This window comes from Heteronotia binoei, chromosome 8 (genome assembly GCF_032191835.1).
Source record: "Heteronotia binoei isolate CCM8104 ecotype False Entrance Well chromosome 8, APGP_CSIRO_Hbin_v1, whole genome shotgun sequence".
NCBI classification, from domain to species: domain Eukaryota; kingdom Metazoa; phylum Chordata; class Lepidosauria; order Squamata; family Gekkonidae; genus Heteronotia; species Heteronotia binoei.
Genome location: NC_083230.1, coordinates 71369210 through 71382845, shown reverse-complemented (window position 1 = coordinate 71382845; position 13636 = coordinate 71369210). Strand labels below are relative to the sequence as shown.

At 43.9% G+C, this 13636-nt stretch overlaps 1 protein-coding gene across 1 annotated transcript in view; it reads right to left on the bottom strand.

The window, feature by feature from the left end:
- Positions 1-13636, bottom strand: part of CFAP54 (cilia and flagella associated protein 54) — a 330085-nt gene that overhangs the window by 227519 nt on the left and 88930 nt on the right. The window contains exons 25-26 of the mRNA XM_060244423.1: positions 8800-8947; positions 5264-5419 (exon numbers count right to left, since the gene is read on the bottom strand). Of these exons, the coding sequence (XP_060100406.1) occupies positions 5264-5419; positions 8800-8947 (304 nt within the window). The remainder of the gene's footprint in view (positions 1-5263; positions 5420-8799; positions 8948-13636) is intronic.

The window sequence follows — 13636 nt, the reverse complement described above, 5'->3', positions numbered from 1 at the left end:
GAGGGATAAGATCTCAGACAGGTACAATGCCATTTCCTCCTGGGGAACCACTGGAGATCACTCAGATTTACAATTGCTCTCTAGATGGCAGAGATCAGCTCCCCTTGAGGTGTGTTGGGGGAGAGTCAATGCCTTCACTTGGGTGGGTGGAAAGATTGCAAGGGTGGCGGGCACTCACCCAGAGCCTCCTTCTAGAGCCCATTGTATTTTTCTTCAAAACGGGCCTTACTCCTAGTTTCTTTATAAAAGTGAAATACAACAGTTTATGTGCAAACTAATATCAGCTTCTCTTGTGCTATAATCAAACATATGCCAACAAAGGGTTGTTTTCTTTCCTCAGCATATTAGGCTGGGTCAGAATATCTCTGTATACATTTAAATCTGGGAGGACAAACAGAGAAATAAAAAAGAAGAAAAGGGGGCTCCTCAGTTAAAGGGGGGGGGAGGGAAGCGGGAAATCACCATACTGATGTTTAAGAACGTGCCCTTACTTTGCATTTCAATGCAAAATTTTACCATTTCTGTAGTTGCTTTCCAATGATGTTTCAGAATTAATATTATAATTAATTATTCTCATAGGATTCAAGGATTAAGGTGTTTGTGATCAGTCTACTATGATCCCTGAAAATTAAATTGTGACTGTAAGTATCCTTACCTAACAGACATGAAAATCAATTACTTTGCTAGTTGGTGAAATTATCTGTGTAGGGAAGACAATTATACCTTGATGCTGAAGAAGTGCTGCAACCACAGCCATGAAGCTGGTAAAGACTTTGATGGCAGAGAGGCAAAGAATAACACTTTATACTGGTACTGAACATCGCCCATAGCAAACCAGATAAATCTGTGATGTTGATAAACTGAAGTATGGAAGTTGGCACTTTTTGGAGATTAATAGAAATAAACCAAGCTTCACGACCGCTGTCTGATTTTTAACGATATGTATATTTATAACAAATGTTGGATTTTAATTATTTAATATGAAATGTTAATGTTAATTTTAAAGTGTAATTTATTTTTATGTTAGTTTTACATATGTTGTAAGCCGCCCTGAGCCACTCGGTGGGAAGGGCGGGATATAAATCCCAGATAAATAAATAAAATAAATAAAATCCTTTATATCAGTGGACCCCAACCTTTTTGGCACCAGGGACCGGTTTCATGGAAGACAATTTTTCCACAGACTTTAGGTGGTGGTTTTGGAATGATGCAATTATGCACTTTATTTCTATTATTACATTGTAATATATAATGAAATAATTATACAACTCACAGCCCAGTTGCTAACAGGCCATGGACCGGTACTGATCCATGGCCTGGGGGTTGGGAACCCCTGATCTATATGACAGCCCGTCAAGCAATTGAAGATGATGATTAATTTCTCTATTGAGAGATCAACTGGAACTGATTCCTACAATCCTGATCATATTCATGATATCAAGGTGTCACTGCTAGATCCAGAAGCCAGGTGATGAATGCCTGCAGCAGCCATGGTATCATAAATGAGATAAGGAAGCAATGCTAGCTGATACCATTGGTAGTAAAAAAGGAGATGATTGAAGTCTCTCTTGAAGGGAATCTTCTAACTGCCCTTTGATAAAAAAAATCTCAGGAGTTCAATATCTGGGGAGTTGTTTTGATTGACCAATAGAGTTCTCCAGATGATCTCTTAAATCACCTTAATACATTGGGTCATAGCAACACTGGTAGCAGAAGACTAGAGAGAAAGATCAACCTCAGGTGCTCGCACCAAAAGTGGAGAAGATCTGAATTATATTTATCTACCTTAGGCTGCTATTTCAATTGTGCTGCTCCTTCTTCAGTTACAATAGTTATCATGCCTGAAGCTTCAGGGTCAATTGTTTTGTTTGCTGCTAGACCAGTACCAAAGGAGTATGTACTAGTGACTCTAATGTCAAAAGGTGAATTGGCAGTACTGACACTGAACAGATAGGTGTCTCAACAATCAGACTGATATATCAGCGAAAGATCCCAGAGGCCAGGGGTGTCAAACTCATTTGTTATGAGAGCCAAATCTGACATAAATGGGACTTTGTGGGGCTGGGCCATGTGTGTCATAAAATGTAATGCCAGGTAGTAGAGATATAAACTTTGTAAAGGACACAGACAAATGCAATTAAAAATATCTTCACTTAAAATGCAAGCATGCTTAAAACTCTTGCAATATTTTGTTTAAAATGGAAAGGTGGAGAAATAGTGGGATTTGGCAATACAATTTTAAAAATAAAACATCAAGAAAAAGCACAAGGATCACAGCATAAACTAAAAATATAAAATGCTCTGAGCCTAGGAAAACATGAAATGGCTGGGCATTGCAAGCTTCTTCCCCATTCCCACCCCATGTCTACTCAACAGCTCTCCAGTGTAATATCTCCCCCTTTGGCTGTGGATTCTCAGGTTAGTGTATTCACTAGGCACCAGTTTTTAGGTCCATTCAGCAGACACAAGCTGGCTCAAAGTATCAACCCTTTATTTGCAAGGAGACAATTCAAGAAGCAGCAGATTAACTGGCCATACAAACGCTGGGAAATGAAACCACTAGAGCTCTACTCCATTGAAATACACTGCAGCACAGACAAAGTTGCAAGGAAAATGCAGAATGTATTTTCCATTAACATCTCTGGGCCCAGATATACTACTCCCAAAGTAGTCTATCTGGGCACAGAGACCTTAACGGAAAATACATTCTGCATTTTATTTACAGCTTTGCAAGCCCAAAAGAGCTACCTGCTGAAGCAGGCAAAGACAAAGCAGAAGGAGCTGGGAACTTCAGCAGCCTCGGAGTTTCAAAGGGTGATGACAAGAGGGGTGGGGGAGAAAAGAGCCATGGACCTGATAAAAGCCCTGGGCAGGCAGGTTATGGCCCATGGGCCATAAGCTCAACACCCCTGTCAGAGGCTAAGAAAGGCTGCTTCCAAGGGGAGTATAGTTCTCATAGACTGGTTACGTCTTGCCCGTTTCAAGAGTTTCAGGCAATGAACTGAGTCTCTGTCATGTGCTATACAAGGCATAGTAGACATGGATTGTGGCTGTCAGCCCAAGGCAGCTTCACTACTCACTGTCACCATGTTCTAATGATTGCCCTCAGTGTCCATGAACAAACTGAAGACAGAAAAAGCAAAAAAGAGGTTTTGACAGAAAAATAATTCTTCTGCAGAGAAGGAGCCTCTGAACGTGGTGTTCTTAAATGCTGTTGTAACAGCAGCAGAGAAAAAAGAATTGTGGGAATGCAGGAAAGCATTCTGCACTCCTGCCTTTTGAAAATGTAACTCAAGAATGTACCTCTGAAGGGAGAGGATTTTTCATGCGTAGAAGTTGGTTCTAGAAGTTTACTAATTAAAGCTCTGCACGTGTTCAAAGTCCATCAGCATGATGCGCAGAGACTACAAAAAAATAGAAACAATACTTACAGTGCTAACCTGAGCAGAATGTCATCCTTCTAAGTCAATCAACTTCCGTGGACTTAGAAGGGTGACACTCTGCTTAGGATTATACTGTTAGTAAACTCCAAGGACAAAAACAGCAAGGACCTAACAGAAGCAGAAGAGATTAGGAAGAGGTGGCAAGAATACACAGAAGAATTATACAACAAGGATCTCAATGTCCTTGACAATCATGACGGTGAAATCGCTGACTTCGAACCAGACATTCTGGAGTGTGAAGTCAAATGGGCCTTAGAAAGTATTACTAACAACAAAGTGAGCGGAGATGACAGTATCCCAGCTGAGCTATTCAAAGTCCTAAAAGATGATGCTGTTAAAGTGATGCACACATGTCAACAAATTTGGAAAACACAACAGTGGCCACAGGATTGGAAAAGATCAGTTTATATTCCAATCTCAAAGAAGGGTCATGCCAAGGAATGCTCAAACTATCACACCATTGCACTCATTTCACATGCCAGGAAGGTCATGTTAAAGATCCTACAAGCTAGGCTTCAGCAATATGTAGATCAGGAACTACCAGAAGTTCAAGCTGGGTTTCGGAGAGATAGAGGAACTAGAGATCAAATTGCCAACATTCACTGGATTACGGAGAAAGCACAGGAGTATAAGAAAAACGTCTATTTCTGCTTCATTGACTATGCTAAAGCCTTTGATTGTGTGGATCACAACAAACTCTGGCAAGTCCTTAGAGATGAGAGTACCAGACCACCTCACATGTCTCCTGAGAAATCCATATAAGGATCAAGAAACAACTGTCAGAACAGGATATGGAGCAACTGATTGAATTAGACTAGGAAAGGGAATTCGACAAGGATGTATATTGTCACCTTGCTTTTTTAATATATATGCAGAGTACATCATGCAGAATGCTGGCCTGGATGAAGCAGAAGACGGAATTAAGATTGCCAGGAAAAACATCAATAACCTCAGATATGCAGATGACACCACTCTAATGGCAGAAAGTGAGCAGGACCTAAAGAACCTCTTGTTGAGGGTGAAAGAGGAGAGCACAAAAGTAGGCTTGAAACTCAACATCAAAAGAACTAAGATCATGGCATCCGGCCCCATCACACCTTGGCAAATAGAAGAGGAAGACATGGAAGTAATGAGAGACTTCACATTTCTGGAATCCAAGATCACTGCAGATAGTGACTGTAGCCATGAAATTAAAAGACGTTTGCTTCTTGGGAGGACAGCTATGGCGAACCTGGGCAGTATAATAAAAAGTAGAGACATCACCCTGCCAACAAAAGTCCATATAGTGAAAGCAATGGTATTCCCAGTAGTAATGTATGGCTGTGAGAGTTGGACCATAAGGAAGGCCGAGCGCAGAAGAATAGATGCTTTTGAGCTGTGGTGCTGGAGAAGAATCTTGAGAGTCCCTTGGACTGCAAGATCAAATCAGTCACTGCTAAGGGAAATCAATCCTGACTGTTCCCTGGAAGGTCAGATGCTGAAGCTCAAATACTTTGGCCACCAAATGAGAAAGGAGCACTCAGTGGAGAAGACCCTGATGCTGGGAAAGACAGAAGGCAAAAGAAGGGGATGGCAAAAGATGAGATGACTGGACAGCGTTACTGATGTAACTAACACGAACTTGAGTGGACTTCGGAGGATGGTAGAGGACAGGAGGGCCTGCCGTGACGTTGTCCACGGGGTTGCAAAGAGTCAGCCTCGACTGTGCAACTGAACAACAAGCTCCAAGGGGCTTTTTGCTGTTGTTGTTAATTAGTTGCTTTTTAACATTACATTTTGAGGCATATTGTGTGGTTCAATTCATTAAAAAGTACTCTTACCTGAATGAGTGGGACTGAGTGAATCCTGTGATAGATCAGGGGAGCTATAAGGCCATAACACTGAACAACAGATTGCAAGGCGTATGGCACATCATTCAACCAGTTACTGAGGTCAAGTGCCATTAGCATCCTCTCACATTCAGCTAACCTAGCAACCTGTAGGAAAAAAATATTTCCATCTATGCATTTATAACAACATCATGGCAATTAGAATGAGAAACATCTTGTCATTGGAAACAGCATCCAGCAAAAGAGCTTTATATTCAGGATGCTTCTAATGTGCCTACCAACACATAGTCTTCATAAAACTTAAAAAGTTGTATTTTTCCAATACAGTATTTAGAAACAAATTTTATAACACACATAAATCTAAAATCACATCTTCATGTTTCTATCAGAAAATTAAAAGAGTAAAACCATAATTTGGAAAATGTAATAGGTCTACTACCTAGGGAGTAGCAAAGTAATAGTAGCAGCATCTGAACTTCTGTCCCTGTAGGATGGGGAATTGTTTAAACATAGAAATTGTAATACTGTTTCTGAATTAGTCCCTAAATATAAAACATTTGGGCTATGGCGTAAAGGAAGGCAATATAATGCATTAATTTTCTTTTTAACAGGTTATTGACTGAGAACCTTTACACTTTATGACCTTCTTGCTTCCTTGCTGCTCTGTGGTAAATAAAGGTCACAGGCAAAACAGTTTGTGTAATCCAAATACTAATTTTTTCACAGGGCCAATAACTTGCATAGAACTGGTTCAGGAAACAATTTTGTGGAAAGTCACAGAACAGGAGCAGTTAGAACTGAAGGAATGCCAACACAGCATACAAAGCTGGACTGAGGGGCCAAGACAAGCAATTTAATAGGTCCTAATGGTTCCATCAAGGCTCACAGAACTGATAAAGGGCCAACAACTGAATGATATCCTGAGTCTGTAATATGCTTATATTAAGCATGAGCCAGAATGATTCTGCACAGGACAACTCTTGTTTTTCACAGAGTTCTTGCACTTGGCTCCTTCCACAATTAGATGGCTAGAAAAATATTTACATACTGTACATGCAACATGTAAAAGGAAGCAGGCTTACTTCTGGCTCAGCTGGTCTGTGAAACATCCCTGAATATAGTTCTTTGGACTAACATGTAGACTGTACCACAGTAACAGTGGCAACTCAGCCCTGCGCCCAAGCACAGGCAGAAGTCCAGTGGAGAGGCGTACGCCAGCTCGGGGGCAGCGGAGTCAGGGGCGTGCCCCAGCTTAGTTGGCTCCCTAAGAACTTTGGGCCTTGACACGCCCCCCCAAGAGGCACAAACTTGTGCCACAGAAAATGCTGGCGTGCCCCATAGAAACTTGTTGAAACAGAAAACAAAGTCCACTGCTTGCAAACCCCTTAGGGAGCTGTGCAATTGCCTCCCCAATCTCCTCACACCCCAGGCTGGTCGAGCCCCCTGCCCAACATCCAATCGCCGCTCCCCGTCTCCTAGAAAACTTCTGTCCTGGCCCCACACAACTCTTTAGGTAGGGTAGGGCACACGGCACAGGACTTTGCTGCAGACTTCCCTGCCGTGTGGACTTAGCGTGAGGGCGGGAGCACTAGGTGGAGGGAGCTGCACAGAGAAGGCACATAGGCAGTACAGTGTGAGCTATTGGCTTGCAAGGAGTACAAAGTCTCCACTCTGTGGCTAGCCTTTCCTGTTTCCAAGCCCCAACAGGTGTCCGGCCTCCGGAGTGTTCGCACATGGACACGTAAGTGTGATTGCGCACCCTCATGTTGCCCCCTTCCCTCGCTCAGGCTGGGCAGATTGCCAGCATCTCTGGCACAGGAACCTGGTAGCATGCTCAAGCACGTGGCGTTCGCCCCAGCCCCTGCATGCCGCTGGAGTGCCCCCCTTGTCTGTCCTTTGCCTCGTTCCCACCCCTGGCAGAGCATCATGGGGGGGAGCTGCTCTGATGCCTATGGGGAGGTGGGTCAGAGACTGCCCCTTTAAGAGAGTCCCTGGTTGAAACATAGCCTCATGCTGCAGCTGCCACCCCTTCAGGTGCTCTTGATCTCTGTCTCTGTTTTGCAGGTGGGAAATCACCAGAGAGGCTCCCATGTGCAGTGATTCAACCCTCCCTCCTACTCAATCAGCTGTTCCTGCCCTCCTGAGTGGAGCCTCACAGCCTGCAGGCCTCTCCACATCACACTTGGTTCCAGCACAATAAATTCTGAGCTGTGCCCTGCTTTGTCTCTCCTGCTTGGTGTCTGCTGCACGTTCCCTGTGCCCCTCCCCCTCCCCTCTGCCAGTGCCTCCCTGAGGGACTGTCTTGGAGGGCAGGCTCACTTGTTGCTTGGGGAGGGAGCTATGAGCCACCTTGCCGCTGCAAGGCTGGACAAGGGAGGAGAGGGTCTTTGCCCCACTCATCCCATGAGAAGGAGGGGAGCCAGGGGCTGCACCTCACCCTGGCTGGCCCAGCAGCCTGCACAACCCCCAGTGGGCAGGGGGAGCAAATGGAGTGGATGCATGGCTGGTGCCTCACACTCTGTCTTCTGCTGCCCCCGGGGGGGAGTTCCCCGCAAGTATTGGGGGCATCATGGCTCCGAGTCCATGCAGGGGAAGGCTTTCCTGTGGGACTTGGTGGCATGCCAGGACTCTATCCGCTTGTCCCGATGCACACATTTTGCCTGGGGTCTCTACACCCAGTTTCTGCACTTTGTCTTTCCTGTTTGTTTATGGCTGGCTGGAAGGTCACATGCCTCCACTCATCTGCTTGCCACTGGCACAAGTCTCTGACAGTGGGTGGGCTCAGCCAGGGGACTGGCCAATCCTGCAGCTCTGTACTTCCCCTTCCCGCCCACACCTTGACAGTGAACCACGCTTCTCTCCCATGTGCCCACCCTCACTCCTGTCCCCTCCCCACATCGGTGGGACTTTCCTCCTTTGACTGTGCCCATCTGCCTGTGATTGGCACAGTTCTCTGTTGTGGTGGGGATGGACAGACGATCAGCCACTCCAGGGGGAGTGTCTCCCCACCCCTGTGCCACAGTGCCTGCGCCGGGACTGGCCAATCCAGGGAGCCAGGGAAGCCCCTACCCTCCTACTGCCTCCGCCAACGCCTCAGCCACATACCCACACTACAGCAGAGTTGCCATGGCAACGGTTTCCCTTGCGGTGAGCTACGCTTCTTCTTTCCCCCGGCCCCCCAGGCCCGAGCAGAGCTAAGCCCTTAGGAAGTGGACAAACGGCACCCACTTACGCCACAGCCAGCTACCACAGGAGTTAGGATTGGGCTGTAAGTCTCCTCAGGCAGACTTTTTATGGCTGTCTTCAAAGATACCAAGGCTATGAAACTGGTCCTATAAAAAAGCCTCAACTTCAAGAAGTTGATCTGCCTTTAAATTATTTTCTTTAAAAGTTCTATTTATGAGAAAAAACCAATTTTCAGTATAGAAATCACAACCCATGAAAATTCAGATCAATGCTTGCGTTAAAAACCTGAAAAGTAAAAAAGACAATGACCACACCAAAGCATGTAATTATACCACACATACCTGTCTGCTATATTTTAGTTCATTGAAAGAAACAGAATCAGAGAAGAGAGCTCTATCACTCACATGGATGTCACTGATAATAAAAATGTTCCTGAGAAACAGGTATAAGAGGTTTGGAGAAGCATGATGTACAGTATCGGGAATTAATCTACAAAACATGAAAAAACAAACACCATAACATACATATGCATACCTACACACACACACACACATACATGTTCATACATACACAGTAATTAACCTATATACTGTTTCCCAAGTGTCTCCCCTTTTTTGTGGATATCTATCTGGACCACACTTGCACTAAACAGTTTGCAGAAAAATCTAAAATCTTTTTTTAAAAAACCCCATACATGACCAGGTTAAATCCACTCAAAAGTAAAATAACATTATCTGAGCAAGCACAGAAAACTCACCTACTTATGATGGTCATCATCGGAGCTACACTGCGCCCAGAGGTAGCAGTGGCTGCATTGGAAAGCTGTGTTTGGGCCCAACAGTGGTGGCAGCACAGCCAGGGAGCCTACTGGGCCCAGCAGCTGTGGCAGGGCAGCCCAGGAACCCTGCTGGGCATTCTAGCAGCAGCAGCATGGCCTGGGAGCCAAACAGAGCATGCCAGCAGCAGTGCAGCCCAGACCTAATAAAATGGGGGGAAGGAATCCCCCCCATGGGCCCACACTTAATACTAATAATAATAAACACTTTTTCAGAACTCCAGACAAGAAGCTGTTTATCTGCTGCTGCTAGGACAGATTCTTGGCCCTGAATCATGCTTTGTGACTTCATTAATTTTTTAAAATGGCATGCTGTAATCCTAAAGTTACATCCATTTAAGGCCAATTAATTTAGATACTGGAATGATACTTAGGATTACTCTGAAAAATTCACTCTTTGTATCTAAATCTAATTTCTGTTGCTTTTGCTAAACCAATTACTCAAATTTTGATTCTGAGAAAGATTCTGCATACTCTTTCTCACAACCTTTTCCTTTCACAATGGATGCAGTATACTTCTGCATAATGCTGAATAATCTAATTTAAATCTGAGGGTCACCAACAGCTTTTGTGAAAAACTCACTCCTTTCTATTATGTATCATGCATATTATTAGGTGGATTTTTTCCCTTCCATTTGAAATATTCAAGATGTTTGCTGGTGTTCAGAGACATTATGGCTGTGATCACACACACTAAATAATGCACTTTCAATCCATTTTCAATGTACTTTCCAACCGGATTTTGCCTGTTCATAGAGTAAAATCCAGTTAGAAAGGGCATTGAAAATGGACTGAAAGTGCATTATTTAATATGTGTGATCGCAGCCTATGAGTGTGACTCTGGGACTAACATTTTGTGGGTGATCTATCCGAGTCACACATTTACAACATATCACCATTTACAGCATTATTCTACCTTCCAACTATGGAATTGTTCCCACTGCATCTGGGATTCTATTAATCAAAGCTACACTGCTAGACAATTTTCATTTCTCAACTGAGCTAGAAAAAACAAAGGATCTGTTTTGTTCAGATATGTCCTAGCCCATTTTAGCATGTGTACTGAACTTTTTGATACAAGCAGTCTATTTAAACAGAATGAAAATGGTTTGGATCCAGACTAGAATTTCTGACTATGAAGCACTATCTTCCCACCTCCCCCCACAATAGACTGAAATGCTTCACAAAATTGTGTTCCTGGGACAGAATAGGTTCCTTTTTATATACAGAGAGAGAGAATGTGTGTGTGACAATTAATTGGATCAAAACACCTTTTTCATTCATTCACTCCAATTCCTTTTCATACCCCCATCCCATGATTCTATGATTCTTAGTATAGCCTTTCTGGTTGATCAAAGACAACATCTCTTTCCTTTGTCATAGGCAGAAAAGCTAGTTATATCCAACCCAACATTTTGAATCCAAAATATGTCAGCTTGTTTAAACATTAATTTGTTCCATGTATATCCAACACTTCCCCCAGGAACTCAGAGTAGCATGGCAATTTTGTGAAGTAGTTTATGCTAAGAGTTAGTAATCTTTTCTGGAGCATGACGACTTAGCTATGGTGATCCATGCTACTGTCACCTCGAGAATAGATCACTGTAATGCTCTCTACATGGGGCTACCCTTGACCCTAACCCAGAGACTATAGCTAGTGCAGAACACTGCAGCACAGCTGTTGATGGGACTCCCTAGATGGAAGCACATTCGGCCAGTGTTGAAAGAGCTCCACTGGCTGCCTATTGTGCTCCAAGTTCGTTTCAAGGTGTTGGTTATGACCTTTAAAGCCCTTTATGGTTGGGGGCCTGCCTATCTACAGGACCGCCTTTCTCCGCATGTCCCCCAGAAAGCACTGTGTTCATCCCCGGACCAAAGGAAGCCAGGTTATGCTCTATACGGGCTAGGGCTTTTTCGGTGGCAGCACCAGAAATGTGGAATGCCCTCCCGGAGGCCATAAGGGCCCTGCAGGATCTTTCACAATTCCGCAGGGCCTGTAAGACATAACTGTTTCGACAGGCCTTCAACATCTGAATCTGGGAGAGAACCACCACCTCTCACTGCTGAGAAGCTACAGAAAAAGAAAGATCCCGACATATCAAGTGTATAGCATCACAAAATGTTTTAAATGTATTTTATTGGTTTTTAATTGTTTTATATAATTGATTATTAGCCACCCTGAGTCTGCTCACGGAGAGGGTGGGATATAAATTAGAAGTAATAAATAATAATAATAATCTGCACAAGATAATTCTCTACCTTTCAGAGTTCTGCAAGGATTTAAACATGGGTTTCTTATATCCAAAACCAACAATATTCACTGCATCGCACTGTTTCTCTCCTAAAGGTAAAGGCAGTTCCCTGTGCAAGCACCGAGTTGTTACCGACCCATGGGGTGATGTCACATCATGACATTTTCTTGGCATACTTTTTACAGGATGGTTTGCCATTGCATTCCCCTACAGCTACACTCTATTCATTTTATCAACCTCAGAAGGATGGAAGGCTGAGTCAACCACTTCAGCTGGCTACCTGAACCCAACTTCTGCTGGGATCCACCTCAGGTCATGAGCAAAGCTTGGATTGCAGTACTGCAGCTTACCACTATGTGCTATGGAGCTCCTGTCTCTCTCCTAGGATGTCTTATTTGAGATATGTACATAACCGCAAACAACAGAGACAGTGTTTTTGATACTTAGATGGTAAAAACTGGTTACTACAATGCATCTGACGTATCAACATAGCTAGTGCTATTGTGCCACATAACCTTTTGGATGGTACCCTGAGTCTTACTCCTCAAGCATAATCTACCATCATTTCAATATCTAGTGAAGAGAGCTTTTGACAGTGTAGCAGAGTTGACAAGGGCTATGATGCCAGCTAAAGACTCACTGTTATATTGCAGATTGTGGTTACACTAAGACAGAGGTCCCCAAACTTATTTGGCTTAACGCCCCCTTTTCAAAAAAAAGGTTACGCAGCACCCCACTGGAAATCTACTTTCAAGAAGTGGACTAAAAGATGCAGTGACATTTTGTGCACAGAGTAAACAAAGATGTTGTAAAGACACTTCGAAGCTTAAAATTCTAAAATTATTTTATAAAATCAACCATAGTAACATTCCCGTACACAGAGAATTTTTGAAATTTCTTTATAATTATTATCAACCCTTGTCAGCTCCAACTAACGCAATGGGAAGGTGCTCCACCCAGCCGCTTTCAACCTGAAAGCAGCGGGCAGCGGTAAAATGGGGTGCTCTTTGTAGGCTTTCTTGGAAGCCCCTGATAAGCGCAGGAAATGTTTGCCCTGCGAAGAAAAGCGGTGGCATGGCAGCACTGCCTGGGGCTCTTGGCTTGCCTGCTGGCTGGCACAATCGTGCCACAAGGGAAGGGGGAGTAAGGGGATGCCCAGTAGTGCCCCCTGGCAGGGTGGTACCCTAGGCAGTCGCCTGCCCACCTACTCCCATGCACTGGCCCTGCAGAAGACTCTTTCACCGATTTCCCACTCATTTTACGCTGCTCTCAAGCTCCTCTTCTCAGTGGGGCTTCCCTCCAATTTCACACTATCTGTCCTGGGGCTGCAGCAAGCTTTGGCTTTTTCGTGCTGCAAACAGAAACCTCTAAAATCCAGTTTCTGTTTGTGGTGTGAAAAAGCGGACGCTAGCTGCAACCCCGGGGCAGATAGTGTGAAATCGGAGGGAAGCCCTGCTGAGAAGAGGAACTTGAGAGTGGCGTAAGGCGAGTGGGAGATCAGTCTCTGTGTCTGAGGCATTGCAGTTGGCTGAAATCAACAGAAGCAACTACCTGGTAACCAGAGGACTGTAAGAAGCTTGACGCTCTGCAGAAAACCTTGTGAGGAGAAAGCTACAGGTTGAAACTCTTTAGAGAAGTTTGTGTAATTGCCTCAGTGCTTCCACTGTCCTGACTTGAACTGTATTGCTGAGAGAAAAACTTGAGAAGCTGCTAGCTATAGCAAGTATTGGCTAGGATAGACTAGTAAGGTTTTTTTGTTTTGTCTTTCTTGTTTGTCTGTACACCTGTTTTTTTTATTCTGTCTTGTAAATAAGCTGCATCCTTATATTTTAATTGGAAGGAGTTGTGGTCCTCATTACTGGTCTAATTGGGTGAATTCACACTAAGTAGAAGACAAAAAGGAATCCTCTATTTTTGTTAATTGGAATTTTTCTCTAGATTAGAAATTCTGGATCCCTCCCAGAAACTTGATGTTTTGCCACCTCCCACCCTCTTCTCTTCTCTTCTCTTCTCTTCTCTTCTCTTCTCTTCTCTTCTCTTCTCCCTTTATGCTTCCACCACCCCCTTATTTTTACTCACCACCCCCCAATT